Source organism: Pinus tabuliformis, chromosome 1_2 (assembly GCF_031772625.1).
Source record: "Pinus tabuliformis cultivar Carrire ecotype Pingquan chromosome 1_2, CPIR1, whole genome shotgun sequence".
Lineage (NCBI taxonomy): Eukaryota > Viridiplantae > Streptophyta > Pinopsida > Pinales > Pinaceae > Pinus > Pinus tabuliformis.
In genome coordinates, this window is record NC_142298.1 from 252,111,076 (window position 1) to 252,128,108 (window position 17,033).

The following is a 17,033-nucleotide window of genomic DNA, read 5'->3' on the forward strand; positions in this document are numbered from 1 at the left end:
TAGTGTACTTCCCCTACCCCACGAAGATTTCCCCATCACCATACCATACCTCAAGCTCGAGGAAATAGTGCATAAGCCTTATATCCTTCATCTCAAACTCTCTAGCAAGATCTTCCTTGCAATCCTAGATCAAGTTGTCTGCTCTAGTTAATGTAATATCGTCAACATAGAGCACTAGAACGAGAAGAAGCCCTCCAACTGTGATGTAGTACAGGTTGGCAACCACCTCACTCTTAGTGAAGCCCAATCCCTAAAGGTAGTTGTCAATGCAAGTGTACCATGCTCTCGGAGCCTGCTTGAGCCTGTAAAGAGCTCTCTTCAACAAACAAACATGAGTGTCTTTGTTGAAAGTCTCAAACCCCTCTAGCTACTCCATATAAATCTCTTCCTCAACCACCCCATTGAGGAATGTTGTCTTCACGTCCATTTGGTGGATCTTCCACCCCATCTGAGCTGCAAGTGCCAAAATCATCCCAATGGTGAATAACATGCCACTGGAGCAGATGCCTCCTCATAGTTGATGCCTTCAACCTACGAGAATCCCTTGGCCACAAACATAGCCTTGTACTTCTCCACACTCCCAGTTGCTTTATTCTTCACCATGTACACCTAAGGTGAGCCTAGTATTGATTCACCCTCTGGCGTGGCACAATCTCCTAGACATTGTTCATGATGGAGGAATAGTCCTCCACCATGGCATCCCGCCAAACCTGCTAAGAAGCTACCTCCTCATAACAATAAGGCTTTGTGTCCAACAACTCGATCATCAGTGCCATATATCCATTGTAACTCTATGATTGCTTGCTCTGCCTAAACATAGAGCTAGGAGTCTCAACTTGCTCCTGGTCCTCCTGAATCAACCTCTCAGCCCACTTGGCTCTCTTCCTCCCTGTGTTGGGAGTCATTGATTGAGTGGTTGTCTCCACTCGTCTTAGTCTCTCCTCCTCATCCTTTAATGACTCTTGGTCATCCTCCTGTGCAGCCCGCTTGCCTCCTAGCCGAGATTCAATCTGTTATCTTGGCTAAGGCTCATACTTGGGAGCGAGTAGCTCCTCCTCGAGTACTCCAACCTACTCTCACTCTAAGGATTCCCTCAAAGCTCTGTCCTCCTCAAACTCACGTCCTGCTTGATAATTGTCTTCTTGAGTGATGGTATATACACCCTAAACGCCTGAGATGCCATCATGTAACCCACGAAAATTCCTTTTCAGTAGTGGGCTCCAACGTCTTCATGCTCTCTTTGGACACATGGCAATAAACTTTTGTGCCAAAGATGCGGAAATGAGAAACATCAAGCTTCTTGCTTCTTATAGCCTCCCCCAGTGTAACTCATCCAAGCACCTTGTGTTTTCTCCTATTTTGCATAAATATTGCAATGTTGCAAGCCTCTACCCATAAGAACATAGGCAGTTCCTGATCATGCAACATGGCCTTGGTCGCTCCAACTATGTTGTGGTTCTTCCTCTCGGCCACTCCATTCTGTTGAGGGTTACGGGGTGTTGTAAGTTCTCTCCTAATGCCCTCCTTGGCACACACGTCCCTGAAGGCATTAGAGACATATTCCGCACTATTGTCACTCCTCAATGCTTTGATCTTCTTCTCGGACTGGTTTTCTACCAATGCCTTAAACTACATGAACTTGGAGAAGACCTACTACTTCATAAAGAAGATCCATGTCTTTCAGTTATAATCATATATAAAAGTGACAGTACATGTGTCTCATGAATGATGGAGAAGAGAAGGGTCCACATACATCTAGATCAAAATCCTTTTGGCTCTACTATCTCAACCTTGAAAAGATGACTTGGCATACTTGCCAAGTGTGCACCCCTTGCACACATCATGATGGTTGAATGCACGTTGTAGTAGTCATGTGGCTATCTGTAGAAGGATCTTCAGCGCCCCATAATGAAAATGCCCCATGCATCTGTGACAAAGTTCCCCTGCATCTCTAATATGCGCACTTCCTACCTTGTTGCTCAAGGTTACACATGACTCAACCTGCAGCTTGTAGAGATTCTTCATCCTCACACCAATCCAGAAGCTAAGTGCTTGAGGTAAGCATTACATTTGTTGAAGATGGCATCATAACCCTTGTCCTTTGGTGTAGCCACTGAAACAAGGTTCTTCTTAAGGCCTGGAACATAGAGGACATCCCTGAGATAGAGAGAGCTACCAGACTCCCTCTCAAAGTTGACCGTACCTACTCCCCTAGTCATGTACTTGCCATCATCTCCTAGCCCAATGTGAAACTACATGTGCTTCTCCTTCAGTTGGTTGAAATATTCCTTGTTCTGGGTCATGTGGAAGGATGCTCCAGAATCAATGTACCATACAGTGTTGCCTACTGAGCTTTCCATGCAAGCTATCAATGAGTAGTCTTTCTCGAATTAAGAAGAAAGCTCATCTACCTCAGCTGATGCAGCCACATGATCCTTACTAGACCCCTTCTTTTAGCTAGAACACTTAGTGGCATAGTGCCTAAACTGGTGGCAATGGAAGTACTTGATCTTGCTTAGATCTTTCTTCTTCTTCTCGCCCTTTTAACTGGACTCAGCCTTTCCTTGGCCCTTCTTGCCCTTGGCTTCGTTGCCTTTACCTACCAAGGGAAAGTTCTCCTCGTCCTTTGTCTTCACTAATCTTCCAGCTCTTGTCCATCTCCGGATTTTTTCTTAGACGTAATCGCTCCATAGCCTTTCCTAGCTGGGAATATTCTCTATGCCTGGAAATTCTCCCAAGACTTGTGAAGTCCCAGTAGTGCAAGACTCACAAGGTCATTGTCTGTTACAGTCTCGCCCACTCCAGCTAGCTCATCTCGAACCTAGGTGAACTTGGAAAGGTATGTAATGATGGGCTCTCCTTTGCTCATCCAGATATTTCTTAGCTTGTCCTTCAAGGCAAGCTTCCTGGCATCACTAGAACCCTGATACAAATCTAAAATGGCTTTCCACATCTCGTATGTTGTCTTCTTCCCATGGATATGAGCAATAGTATGGTCTTTGACCCCCTCAAGAATGATCCTCCTGGCCTTGGTGTCATTCTTGTTATGTTGGATCAACTGTTGGGCATCTTGAGGTGGGACTATTTGATTCTTCGCAAATTCTAGCACCCCATTATCTTCCAACACCACTGAGATCTGCTCCCTCCATGAGCAAAAGTTAGAGGCTCTCTCTAAACAGTGATCTGCCCTTAGTCTTTAGAGCGACAAACTACTTATCCAAAAAATTGCTTTTCAAAACTCTAGCACAAGCCTTCAACCTAAACTGCGCTCTTCACTAGCTAATCAATTTGGTGTTGGTCTTTATGCTGAACTCTGCTCTGATACCATGTTAATTCTCCTGAAACTCTACAATTACTTAGATGAATCACTGAAAACAAGGCAACTGAAAACTGAAACCAAATTTACTTTCACCAAGACATAGAGTTTCTTAACAATCTATAAGCAATGAAAAAAACACTAGAGATAAAAAAACTTGCACACAAAATTGACACGCTTGTTTTTACCCAAGAAACCCAAAAGGGAAAACCTACTTTCTTTGTTGTCGTATTTTATTGATTGTTCTTGAGCAATTGGATCTATTACAATTCACGTTACTACTGCATCCAGCAATCTGTCTCTAAGAACACAATTGTTCTCCTGTTGAATAGACTTGACTTTCCATGAGAATCCCTAATCCCTGCTCCATAATCCTTACGCACTAGAAGCCCCCATTTTCTTGCGCAAACCTCCTATTTCCTTGTGCACTTCTGGCCCTATTTCCTAGCACACAAGAGCTCCTAAATCTATGCACACTTGCTCCCCAAGAATACGCACTCCACACACAAAGAATTGATCTCTCAAGAATGATTGATCTTGTGCCTTCGTCCTCCTCTTTATAGATAGAATTTGTGCATGCAAGAAGGCCTAGTTCACTTTAGAAGTTCAAGTTATGATTGCGAGTTAACGGAGAGTTCTACCCGTTCTCTCTCCAATCAACACTAGAGTTTTAACTCGTTCTCTCTCCAATAAACATTGGAGTCTTAACTCATTTTTTCTCCATTCAATGCTAAAGACAACTCGTTCTAAGTGAACTTGTAACTGCCTTCTCGTCCTGTAGTCAAACTGAAGAAGACTCCACGTAACTGAAGCTCCAACACTATGCATGCAATCTTGATGACCATTCCAGTAAACTAGAAATCGACTCATCAAAACTGAAGTCTATCTCATGAACTCACATCCATGCTAGAGAAAGACTAACTTGAGGTCTTCACTGGCTAAGGCACAAGCCAGAAGACCTTCCACGCTATATTTTCAACAGCGACATTGAGGGAACTCCTTTTACAACTCAATAAAGCAGTCTGAAGAGTGGGCTGGACTTTTGAGGTATGCTGATGATTTCTATAATACCAGACCAAAGAGAGGAGGCAAGGTTTAAGTTCCATAGAATCCCTCCCTGGAAAGAAAGATTAAAAGGTAAGGACAGATTCCAGGGTAGCAGAAGAGAGAGGAAGGGAGTGAGATGCTGATTGTGAATTACAGGTGGCAGAAGTTATTAAGTTGAAATATAGTCATTAATGTCAGTAAAGAAATCACCGGCAGAGAAAAGGCAAGGAAAATATGGGTCCCACAAACAAAAAGAAATCCATCGGCCAAGGAAGAGAAGACCAATCAGGTTGTGGGTACGAAGGAGAAGTTGGGAGATTTTATGCAAGTCTTGGACAGTGAGGAGGAATTTAAAGGTTCACAGAAGCCAGGAAACTGATTCAAGCATCTGAAGGATGAAGAGCAAAAATCTACAACTAACATGCTACAGAATCACGTACGTTCAACCCCAAATCCATGTCGATGTTGAACCAATAGCATTATCATGTGTTTTGAATTTAACAAAAAAATAAACTTCATAACTTATTGGTGGCGTTTGCAGTTCGGATAGTAGCTACCTAGTATGATGGAGAATCAGAGAGAAGTATATGGCATCGAATCAGAAGCCTGGAGGATCATTTCCTCAGTAGGACAACAGGATGATGGCAGAGGCAAGTATTTGCATCAAAGGTGATACAAGGAATCATAAATTGAGATCTCAGACATTCAAGTCTTCTTAAAGATTAAAAATTCAGATCTCCGAAGCCTCTTCAATGTTAAAATTTTGGCTGGGTTCTCTAATATAGAACTCCAAAATCACAATGAAGAAGGGAAAAATCCAAAGAGCCCAGATTTGCTGCCTCCAACAGCACACAACTCAATCAGCAGCTAAGGAGTGACTAGAAGTTTGGTAAGACTTCCTTAGGCCTTTCGTATGATTTAAGTTTTGTGTATGACAGGTTTGACAATAGTAAGAAAGCTATTTTTTTATGTTTTAAAATTAGGTATCAAAAGAGGCCCATCTTTTAGATCGCTGTTAGACATACATGCTAGGACAATAAGTTTCTGTTAGTTGTTACTATGTAAAAGCTTCTTTAAAATTTGTGCGCTTTGGTATAGTGAATTTGAGAAAGGCATATACTTTACAGCCGCTTAAATGTAACACAAGTTCCAGTTTTGTAACTATTGATCTGCAAATTTGCACTTTCAGGTTAAAAGAAACGAAAAAAACTCCAAAAACTTTTCTTCTCACTAGAGAGGCTGTGGAAACGAAGAAGAAACCAAACAACATAAATCATGAAGACGGATTAATATTATGACAATCCTGCAATCCTATTACCAATCGTCTTCAGAACCACATAAATCACTCTTAATTTATATTTTTTGGTCCTTGCCTTAACTTCCCCTTTGGTATTTTGTGCCCCTTTTCAAGCCCTTTCTCTCTTGTTGATTCTTCATTCTAGATCATCGGATCCCTCTTTCTTTCCGATCCACTTGTGTCATTTTTAATCCCCTCTTCCTTATTTTGTCCTCTTTATTTTCCTTTTAGAGCTATATTTTGCCACCCTTTGCTCTTTCTTGTTTAATCAAAGTATTTAATCATTTCTCCTGTTTCCCTCTATATTTTTTGTTCCTTCTTTCCCTTTTATTTTTAAGTTTTTCAGTTTATATTATTTCTAATTAAAATTCGCCATTCTATCTATTATTTCCCTTCCACTATCTTACTTTTCTGTCTTCCTGGTTCTCCCTATCATGTATTCTCCTTTATATCTTCCTCCCAGTCATCATTTAGTTTCTCCTTCATATTAGTTTTTTTTTTTTGCCAATCCCCCCTTTCTATTCTTCCCCTTTCTTCATCATTTATTTTTCTTAATATTTCATTCTCCTTGCATATTTCTTTCCTCATATTGTTCTCCTTTTATTTCTTGATCTTTTCTTTTGTTCTTTTATTATCTTTTTATTATTCCTTTCATTTTTCTATCTTCTTTAAATTTTCATTTTTCATTAAATTGTCTCTAACCTTTTAAGTTTTTTTCCATTCTTCCTTTCTTTGTAATTCGATGTAACAGTTACTTCTTTTAGTTTTATTTTTTCTTATTTTGTATATCCTATTTAATTTATTCACTTATCGTTTTCCCCTTAACATACCATCCTCCCTCTTGATCTACAAGTCAGCTACCATTTTCTTAATGCCCTGATGATGAGTGAAGTGCTCACTCAAAACTTGATGGTTGAAAAAATAAACCAAAAACAACATTAGGAAATTATACTCACCTAATCAATCTGTTAGGTTATGTCTTATCTTTACCTCAAAACAAAACCTATCCCATTTAATTCAAACAAACATAGATAATTGATTAGGAAAAAGGTAACTCAGGGTTGAAAAAATTGGTGAGGGTCCAGAAAACATCTTCTCGGAAACATCGCCAAAAAAATCAGCAAACTGTGGAAAACATTAAAAAATATAAAAATATGTTCATTTTTTAATTTTTCCAAAATTGGAAAAAATCGGCAAAATCAGAGAAAATCGGGAAAATATAATAAAAATATCCCTAAAGGAAAATATTGTGATTTATCACCGAAAGAACTGTGATTTTATCAACACTTATTGTGCTCCACTATCAAAGACCACCACAACACCAATATCTGAGAATAATACATGTAAATCCATAGAATAAATATTAGCAGGAAGTTCTTAGTTGGAACTGATGTTGTAAAACTCAATCATTCTTCCTCACAAATATCAAGGCATTGAACACGAGACCAGTGACTGATGGCACTGAGGCATCAGCAACTGATAGTATATAAGCGAATTTCATCATAAAATCTACATGTAAACTGTGTTACTAGGACATCCCTTCCTGAGATGAGATAGGAATACAAAACAAAAAAATTTAAATAACTCAAAATTCCAGCAAGGCCCATAGATACAGGGGCATAAATACACGTTAAAGGTGACAACTAAAAGATAGACAAAATTAATTTCAATTCAAAAATAGCAAGTTTTATACTTTTGCTATAAGTGCATACTGCTGCATCACATTCTTATTTAGGCGCTCCTATCGTACTTGGAATAGTGGATAATGTTCAGTAGTGAGCAATCTTGAGAGACCAATGACCAACCATCTATAAGAAGTCACCACTTGCAACAAATTTATGCCCACAGAAAATGCAAAGCACGGTTAGGTTCTGTAAAATATGCAACTTACAGTGATTGTGCAAGTTAATAAAAGCCAAAAATGAGAGAGCAATAAAAGTGATTTTTCTTCCAATGTTTTGTATTCCCTGGATAAAAATCATAATCGGACAATCACCAAACTTTTCACAATAAAAGTGCTATAAGTGCATACTGCTGCATCACATTCTTATTTAGGCGCTCCTATCGTACTTGGAATAGTGGATAATGTTCAGTAGTGAGCAATCTTGAGAGACCAATGACCAACCATCTATAAGAAGTCACTACTTGCAACAAATTTATGCCCACAGAAAATGCAAAGCATGGTTAGGTTCTGTAAAATATGCAACTTACAGTGATTGTGCAAGTTAATAAAAGCCAAAAATGAGAGAGAGCAATAAAAGTGATTTTTCTTCCAATGTTTTGTATTCCCTTGATAAAAATCATAATCGGACAATCACCAAACTTTTCACAATAAAAGCAAAGATACTGTACCAACACATATGTGCACGAAAATACTTGCCTGTAACAACACATGTGCTTGAAAACAACAAACGAAAATGTAATGGCCTCTTCAATTTGAAGGACAATGAGGGACAAGTAGCCTATCTGACCCCGTAGGCTATAGTCTTGATAAAGGGGTAAAAACCCAATTTGGGGCAAAAGTTAGGTCGGCTGGGGCAAAAGAACCCAAAATTAGGGGTTGCACCCACAACCCCTCACATCTTGAAGCCCGTGGAGGAATCTACAAATAGAGGAGTTGAGATCAAATCATCATCATCTTGTGGATCAATTCATCTGTTTTCTTGAGCTTAGCTCTGAGGGTTTTAAGACCCCTTCTTCCCAATCAATTTCGGTGGTGCAAGATTCCACCCTAGTTGGTAAATCTCTTTGCATTTTTCTATCTGTCTACTTGTTCTGGCACAGGGTTTCTCTTCCTACATGAGCAGTGAAGTCTTTCTTACATCTGGAAGCAGGCCGAGCTCTTCTCTGAACTTAGAATTTGGGCGGTTCATTAAAATTCTGTGGAACAGGCTGAAAGCCCTAAGTCAGATGGATTTCTGAGGTCAAACGAATTATAGAAGCCTGAAGTCATTAAAATTACAAGGGTTTAAGATAATGTGAATTACAGTGGCTTGAGGTTATAAGACTTAAGGCAGATAAGGGTCCTGAAATTAAAGAGAGAGTTTAACTTCCAAGCAAGGGTCTAACTCAGAAAAGCAAGGGTTCCAGTGACTATACCTGCATTCTGTGGAATCCAAAGTCTTGAAAACACCTGTGACAGAAGCTCCTGTAATGGTTTGGATGATCCCAGCATCTTGAAGCAGCCAATCTGAGCACCCTGTAGCAGTAGATTTGCAGTCCCTGTAGTAGATTTGAGACCTGTAACACTTACGGATCCTGTAACAGAGAAGATAAGCACCTGAGGAGGCAAGTGTGTGGTCGTTGGAGTAATCTGAGGCTGGGATTTAGCGCGGACCAGAGGCAGACTCAGAAAATTCATTTGAGCAAACAAGGATATGCATAGAGTTTAGCATGTTAGAGGCGTATCTCTGGTTAGGGTATTGAATTTTATTGTACCTTGTATCTTACTGTTGTTTGGATCAGTGAACAATACATTGCACTGTTTGGGTTTATTATTGGTTGACTGAAAGATCAAATCATTAAATGCTATCTTATTCTGTTCAGTCTATTGCATCATTAAATAAGTGGTACTGTTCACCGAAGAAGATACCAATTGTAATGAATTAACTGTGTGTTGGGAAAAGAATTTTTGTTGACATCCTAAAAAACCATGGTGCTAAAATTGCCCTAGATCACTACAGAAAATATGTCAGAGATTTAGTGACATGATCAACAACATAGTAGCAAAAAAAAAGCCAGTGTATTCTTGTCTGCTAATAAAAGTTACATGTGGTCCGTTGATTTCACACAACAAAAACCCAAAACAAGAGCCGGAAGAAAATTAACAACATGCCATATCACATTGTGCATAAAATGAAATCAGTAACAACATAACTAACAAATCACAAATCAATGAATTCCTCCTTCAATGAACATCACTCCGATTCAATTCAAGTGATATCTAAGCTATAAAAATATCAGTATCTTAAAGATGTAAAGACTTGAATTTATGAGCCTGAAATAGAAAGAGCATTAGTAACACGTCTATACTTGAAGGGAAAACTCCATATGAAAACAGAAGGCAGGCAGCGATATCAAACTCAGTATACCTCCCCGAAAACTGACCAACCAGATTAAACAGAGAGGCTAATGCCAAATTAAAAAGAAAATTAGAAAAAGATAACATAAAAACCAATTTAGAGTTTCGCCGGTAACTGCAAAGAATACCTGCAAGACAGGGAAGTGTTTGAGATAGGAAGAATGAGCAACTGAAAGCCTGGGGCAGGTGGAAAAAATATAATGTTTGCATATAAAGCAAAGGCGATTATGTCCCTTCAATGATTTAAAAGAAACAGTTCAGGTGAACTATAATAATCTGCAAAAGCATCAGAAATAAGCTTTGTCAGTAACATTTAAATATGACAGATCATTACATACCCAGTGTTGTAATGATAGAAGATTGAGCAGCCTTCCTGGAGATCCTCAGCTGTCCTCCGATACAGCCAAACATAATAATGCAGACGAAGCCTGTAAAAGGACCTGTAATCTTAAAGCGTGCAGGCCAAATAATATCATATCTTTCTTCATCTATAGCATGATATCTATTCGCAACAAGCTGTATCAGTCTTCTCAAACTAAATTCTTCTGTTCCCAAGCAGGGAATTCTTAACGTAAGATCAGACTGAAACTTCCTTTCATAACCTGGAAAGATATTTTTATATTTTAAACATTAGGACACACTGCCCACTAAATATGATCTCCTGATTCACCGACTCATCTCAGACAAAAAATTTGCGTATTCAGTTTCTACAGCTTGGTTCTCCTGCTCAGGAGGGGGAGGTACCCATGGAAGAGAAGTTGTACTTCCCATTGAAGGCCCTGGTGGAAGGGGTGGAGGTAACTGAGAAGATACATTGCTTGATTGAAGCGGGGGCGGTGGATAATAAGGCTGATATGTAGGCATACTGGCAGTATTCCCTGAAAATTGAGACATTCCATCAGGACGTGGAGCATCTGGCATTGGCAGAGGGGCACCTGACAGATTTCCTGACACTTGTGGAGCTCCTGGTGGACCCTGCATTCCCCGAACTTGTTCAGCTCCTGGTGGACCTTGCATTCCTGGGCCTTGTTGAGTTCCTGGTGGGCCTTGCATGTTACCATGCATTTGTGTAGGAGGCAGCGGCATCTGGTAGGGGCCATATGGTGCAAACTGAGGCTGTAATGGAGCACTATAAGGGCCTCCCTGCACTGGATCCCCGGAAAGGGGTGGCATTCCATAACCATGGTTGTTAGGAAAATGACCATAGGGAGCCTGAGGCATTGGTCCAGGTGGAGCACCCCATGGTGGAGGTGCACAGTTACCAAAAGGTGTGGACATCGGAAATTGAGGCCGCGGCTGAGCATAAGCCCCTCCAGCAGGTCCTAATCCAGAACCAGGAGGAGGAGGCGGCCGCCCTGCTACCCTTACAGCTAGAATCCTCCCTTCCAATCTATATCCATTCATATGTCTGACTGCTTCAGCAGCACAGTTGACATCGAAATATTTAACAAAACCATAACCTTTACTAGTACCATTCATTCGGTCCCTGATAACTTTGGCTTCATCAATTCTGCCAAAAGGAGAGAACATTTGAATCAACTGATCATCCTCCAATGTATGAGGCAAATATCCAACATACAGATTTGAATCATCTATTTCTTTACTGAATTTATTTTCAGCTTGTAATCCTAGACCAGGACGTGAAAGGGAAGATCCAGAACCCTGCTGTAAGGATCCTGACCCGCCAAATCCAGTACCCTCTGTTCCCTGAGGACTTGATCCTGCATTTCCCCAACCTCCAGCTCCACCTGCCCAAGGCAAATTGCTGGGAAGAGCTAATTGCTGGCGTGACTGTCTTGAGGAATCAGCATTGGTTTTTTCTGTCGATCCTTCAGGTTCACCTCCTCCAAGTTCAGCCAAAAAATTGCGGTATTCATCATCCATTTTAGCTCCCTGTGATGACCCTTTCATCGGGCAATCAATTGTTGGATGTCCACCATCACCGCATATTCGACATAAAACATCAACCTTAAATGTTGAATTCCGGTTTGGACAAGCAAATTGTCTATGGCCTGGCTCACCACACAACCTACAGTATTCACCATCTCTTATCGTGCCATTCAGTGCAGCTAGCTCCCTCAGCTGTGCCCGTTTGTGTTCATTTCTGTCTTCATCTACAGGAGTTAGTAGTTTTTGGAGCATACTGGCAGCCAATTCCAAAGATTCCTGACTATCTGCCTCTACCAGAACATGGAGGTCTTCATTTTCTGCTGGATCTAACTTTAAATCCCGTTTCTGCTGTGACCGGCCCTCCTTCTGAGATCCTTTCCCTCTGATGACTATCTTTGCACCTGTTTCTTTCTCCATTCTCTTCTGAGTGTTTCCCCGGGGTCCGATAATGAGCCCAATAAAGTTATAGCCAGGATATTCTTTCATGGGTATGTAAAGTTTCTTGTAAAGCTTGGGAGGCCTATAATCTGCAGGGGGCTTGAAAGCAGGATTCTTCTTAATCAATTGGGAAATGATCTCTTGCCTTTCTCTGCTTAGCTTCTCACGGGCCCTGTATTCTCTTGTATTTACTCTGATGCCCATGTTGTCATATAAGGGCTCCGGAGATGGAGATCGTGCCCCATCTGGTCTTTCATCAAGAACCTGCCCAGTCTGAAGCCTCTTATTTATTTCTAACAGTTGTAAATTTAATCCCTGCACTTCAGGGTCTATATCTCCACCAGTCAGCTCCTTCATAAAATCAGGCAGTTGTATTTGTCCAAACAAGTTGATCTTGGGTTCATCTGCAGCCCATCTGGACTTCCTTTTCTTACCCCCTCCTTCACCTTCAGTTGCTTCTCCCTCTCCTTCGGGCTGAGGTTCCCATCTGCTACGCCTTCTTTTACCAGAGTCCACGGCATTTCGTTGCCCCTGCCCTATCTGTGTAGGACCTTGATCATTCCCTAGAGCTTCATTAGGTTTGTCAGACTCCGCCGGAACCTCCCTCCCGTAACTTTCTAATGTGGCATTTGCTTCAGCTTCACCTGTAATAGAAACTGTCCTACCAACAGCAGGATGCCTCAATGGCAGATCTCCTTGCTGTTCAACTCCTTCCTGCATTGACAACTCGCCAACACCTTCCTTCGAATATGGTAAAGTTTCCTGATCTTGGGATCTACCCGCATCAGATGGCAATGCTTTCTGGACTGAGTAATCCTGAGCCTTCTGGTCCTCCGTGGCCCTAATCTGGACACTAGCATATTGCCCTTCATTGTTGAAATCTTGTTTCTCTGCAAATCTCCCATCAACAACCGTCTGCTCTAAGCTCTGGTGATGACTTTCTAGATAGTCGTTACCTTGTGGTTGAAAGTAATAGCCACCGTCAGACCGAACATCATGAGATTGTGAAACATACACTGCCTCATCCTTGCAACTTTGTGCATAGTAACCATCATCAGGCACATCAGCTTGACCCTTGTATCCCTCGCCATAATAACCCTGATCTCCGACATTTTCTTGACCACTCCATTCCTTCCCTGAATAACCACCGCCTGGGTGGTCTTCACATCTGTTGTCAGCATAATGATTACCATCCGGCGCATTCACCTGATTCTTATATGCCTCTACATAATAACTACCATCCGGTGCATCCACAGGGTCCCTGTAAGCTTGTGCATAGTATCCACCGTCTGGAGCCTCTGCTTGATCCTTGGGTTTTTGTGCATAATAATATCCACTATCCTCCCCATAGGTATTCAAAGCTTCCTTCTGCGGGATGGTTTCGGGATACACTTCTGCATTTCCATTCGAATAATGATCCTCCAAATTTTGAGCTCCCAAAGTATTATTGGTCACTTCGCCCTCGTGCTGCGGTGGTGCATGATAACCCTCTTGCGAGTGATCCCATTGACCCTGTCCATCATACCCACCACCCGCTGTGACTTCCTGTTGTTCCATTTTCTCCTCTATGACATCTGGTGCTTCCCCCTCTATTGCTACTGCTGCATATGCCCAACAGAAATTAAAACAAAATTAATCCCGGGCTCTGGATTTACATGTCCCCACTGGCACGCCATAAATTTATGCATCAATAGCTAATGCTGACCTTGGAGACAAACAAGAAATGCATTTAAATCTAAGCTGCTTGAATTTATTTTAAACATCTATAACGGTAATTATACTAGTAGTGAGCTTTATATCAAATATGGACCCTTAATTACCCGAAGCCTGTATTCTGGCCTCTAGGGTTTCGAACAAAGTTTTGAAAAATGAGAGAAGTATGTGTACCTGTGAGACTTGTCTGAAAACAAGTCGCGAGGACTCTTGAACGGACGAATCTAAAAACCACGAGGCTGCTGCCGGCTTGGAAATTCGAACTTGTGACCTGTGTCAACAGGCATCTGACTCCGAACCCTCGCTAGAAATACCCGCACGCAGAGAGGGGTAAAGCAAAAGCGGCGGAAAAAAATATAAGGTGCAATGTTTGGATTTGTTCAAAGGCCACCGTCTCTGAAAATTTAGGCTTTAAACCCATGATTCTATGCCAATTATATTATCCCCTAGGGTACGCGTGATTCCAATGAATGCAACCCCGAAGGAAAATATCAAATATATGTGATTTAAAAAGGCATATGATCAAATTAAATTGTTGAAGTTACGGATTGTTTTAAGGATTTGTATTGAAAATTTTCATGTGTTACATTAATGTTATTACATTCCTTGCTTTTGCTTTTTCTCGACGGAGGAAGAGGAAAAGATGAGTACAAGATGGTATCTAATAATTATTTCATGTGTCACATTAATGTTATTATATTGATTATTTCATGTATTATAATAAATACATGAATATTTATTATAGGATTAAGCGTTAAATTTAGTTGTACAGTGAATGATGTTTATTCTTATTTACATATAGTGGTATTTTTTTATTTGATTAATTGTTTTACATTATGATCAGATTTTTGAGTGCTTTTAATTAGATTAATCTAATTGTAATAAAGATTATTTGTATGATTTTTGTTATAATAATTATGTTTTTAATGATTATGTAAATATTGAAATTTCAAAATTTTATTTTCAAGGTGTATCACAAGGTAATGATCATATTTTTATGGAAATTGTGTTAATATTTATGTTTCATTAACAAGTAATATTTATGGTATATACTTTTTAGGGATTTAGTTGGTTGTGTTTCTTTATAAGTTGTGATTCAAGTTTAGATGGAGTTAGTGAACTCACATGGTTAACATCTCCCGAGTACCAAGAGCCTAAATAAAGTCATTTTCATGTTGTCTATTCTCGAAGAACATGCTTATGAAGTTATCACCTCTTCTCACACTTGGATGTGTAGCTTATGAAGTTATCACCTCTTCTCACACTTGGATGTGTAAGAATACTATTGTTGGTTTGAGGACTTTTTGAGTAAGCATAGTTCACTACTCTATTATCCCATGTGTATTGAGTTTCTTAACCTACTCTTGTAATTATAATTGTTTCTTAACACATTTACAAGCCTCTACACAGCTTCATCTATCATGAAGCTAAAAAAGTATTTAACCCTTGTTCTTCAAAGTGGGTTTGCCTTAAACTTAGCGCGTTGTAATGTACCTTCATTCTTAATTACTATGATATAATTTAGTGTTACACTAATCAACCTAAATTCAAGATTCCCATTTTTAAATGACAGGTCTAGATTGTAATTTCTTTAGAAAACAAAATATAGTTGAAGATCTCAATTTAATTAGAACTCGCACTTCACAATTTGCCACATAATACCTTTTCAAGATGGTGACATTTAAGCATATATAATATAACTAAATTACAATGAGCATGAGTATATGATTCAATACTAACTATATTTCATAACTTTATCAATCATCTTAATTCATCAATCCCTTAGAATCTCTTTGGTGGATGTTTTGTTCTCTCCAAAGGAGGACAATTCTACAGTTGAGGATTAAGGTCTTGTTGTCACCCAAAGTGTGCACCTAAGGTGCAACCCTCAGAGTAGGGATCAGAGTGATAGCCACTACTCTGAGGGTTGTGCCTTAGGTGTACCCTAAGGTGCAACCCTCAGAGTAGGGGTTGTCACTCTGATCCCTACTCTAAGGGTTGCGCCTTAGGTGCACACTTTGGGCGACAACAAGTCCTTGAGCTCATGTGTATAACACCTTATCCCTTCATTAAGGGTGTGACTTTATGATCATTAAGTTTGTATTAAACATTATGAAATGATTCTTTAATCCACATACTTCTTGCCTAATGATTATATAATCCATAAGCCTCTTGTCTCATTATGCATAAATGCATGGTTATACAAAAGTGCAAAGACACTTATAGAAAAAACACTCATAATATTGAGGCCAAAACATGATACAATCCATCATATGATGGAGATAAATACCTCACAACAATCTTCAAATTCATTTATAACAATTACAAAATAATTTATGAATAACATTCATATGATTTTAAGGGTATGGGGATTTAGCCTCCTTTTTTTAAGAGGCCAATGTAAGAATAAATATGGCTCACACCAATCCATAACAAAGATAAACATTTCATTTAATCCCTTTAAAAAAAACAAACATTTGTATCAAATACCAAAATTTTCCACATACAACAAACACAAATGCTCGTAATACAGGGGATTTGAGTAGCCCTTCTTGACCTAACTATATGTTCACCTTTGGGGGATGAAACAAATGAGTCTAACTCTAAAATTTGGTGAGCATGTGTATATTGACATCAATTACATGCTAGTAAAATCTAAATGCCTACAGACACCATATGGCCAAGTTATAGTAGAATTTCATCTACAACCATGGTGTGTTTTGGGAGGTCATACAAGAAAATTTGGCGTTGCTTTTTTGTGAGCATGTGGATGTTAGTGTTAGCTATTTCTCGTTAAAATTTGAACAACAATGGACATTATATAAAGCCTAGTTTTTTCCCTTCATACGTATATTAGTTTTCTTACTGCATGTTTTTTATTATCATCAGTCATGGACTAGATGATGTTATGTTTCTTAGTAGGTGCAACATGTAATTTTGTTTTCATTAATAAAATTACGCCTTTTTCCTGGGAAAAAAACAATGGACATTATATGGTTCAATTGTAATAGAATTTGATTTATGGCCATTTTGTTATTTTTAGGGATCATAAGGACATATCTGAAACTATTTTTTGGTGAGAAAATGAGGATACGTGCCAACTATCTATATTTGGTCAATTTAGTGTCCTAAATTGCTCTACATAAATTATCAATCCGGGTATCGTAAACTGATGAAGTGTAGTGCACTATATGTGCTAGATGACCCTTCTGACTTCAGCGTTTTTGAGTTTTATGTTGTTTTGGGGGTTT

At 39.5% G+C, this 17,033-nt stretch overlaps 2 protein-coding genes across 4 annotated transcripts; both read right to left on the bottom strand.

The window, feature by feature from the left end:
* Nucleotides 1-8,083: 8,083 nt before the first annotated feature.
* On the bottom strand, nucleotides 8,084-9,620 carry LOC149205318 (uncharacterized). Its single transcript, XM_089394997.1, has 2 exons — nucleotides 8,760-9,620; nucleotides 8,084-8,603 (listed from the first exon to the last, which is right to left on the bottom strand). The coding sequence occupies exons 1-2, from the start codon at nucleotides 9,019-9,021 to the stop codon at nucleotides 8,533-8,535; spliced, it is 333 nt and encodes a 110-aa protein (XP_089251123.1). The 5' UTR covers nucleotides 9,022-9,620; the 3' UTR covers nucleotides 8,084-8,532.
* Nucleotides 9,621-10,244: 624 nt separating this feature from the next.
* LOC149205319 (uncharacterized) lies at nucleotides 10,245-14,244 on the bottom strand. Of its 3 annotated transcripts, none has more exons than XM_089394995.1 (2): nucleotides 13,957-14,244; nucleotides 10,245-13,667 (listed from the first exon to the last, which is right to left on the bottom strand). In XM_089394995.1, the coding sequence occupies exon 2, from the start codon at nucleotides 13,624-13,626 to the stop codon at nucleotides 10,408-10,410; it is 3,219 nt and encodes a 1,072-aa protein (XP_089251121.1). In that variant the 5' UTR covers nucleotides 13,627-13,667; nucleotides 13,957-14,244; the 3' UTR covers nucleotides 10,245-10,407. The 3 variants fall into 3 exon arrangements, with proteins under 3 accessions (XP_089251121.1, XP_089251120.1, XP_089251122.1); XM_089394994.1 differs by having other exon boundaries at nucleotides 10,245-13,670; XM_089394996.1 differs by having other exon boundaries at nucleotides 10,245-13,774.
* Between the last annotated feature and the right edge of the window lie 2,789 nt (nucleotides 14,245-17,033).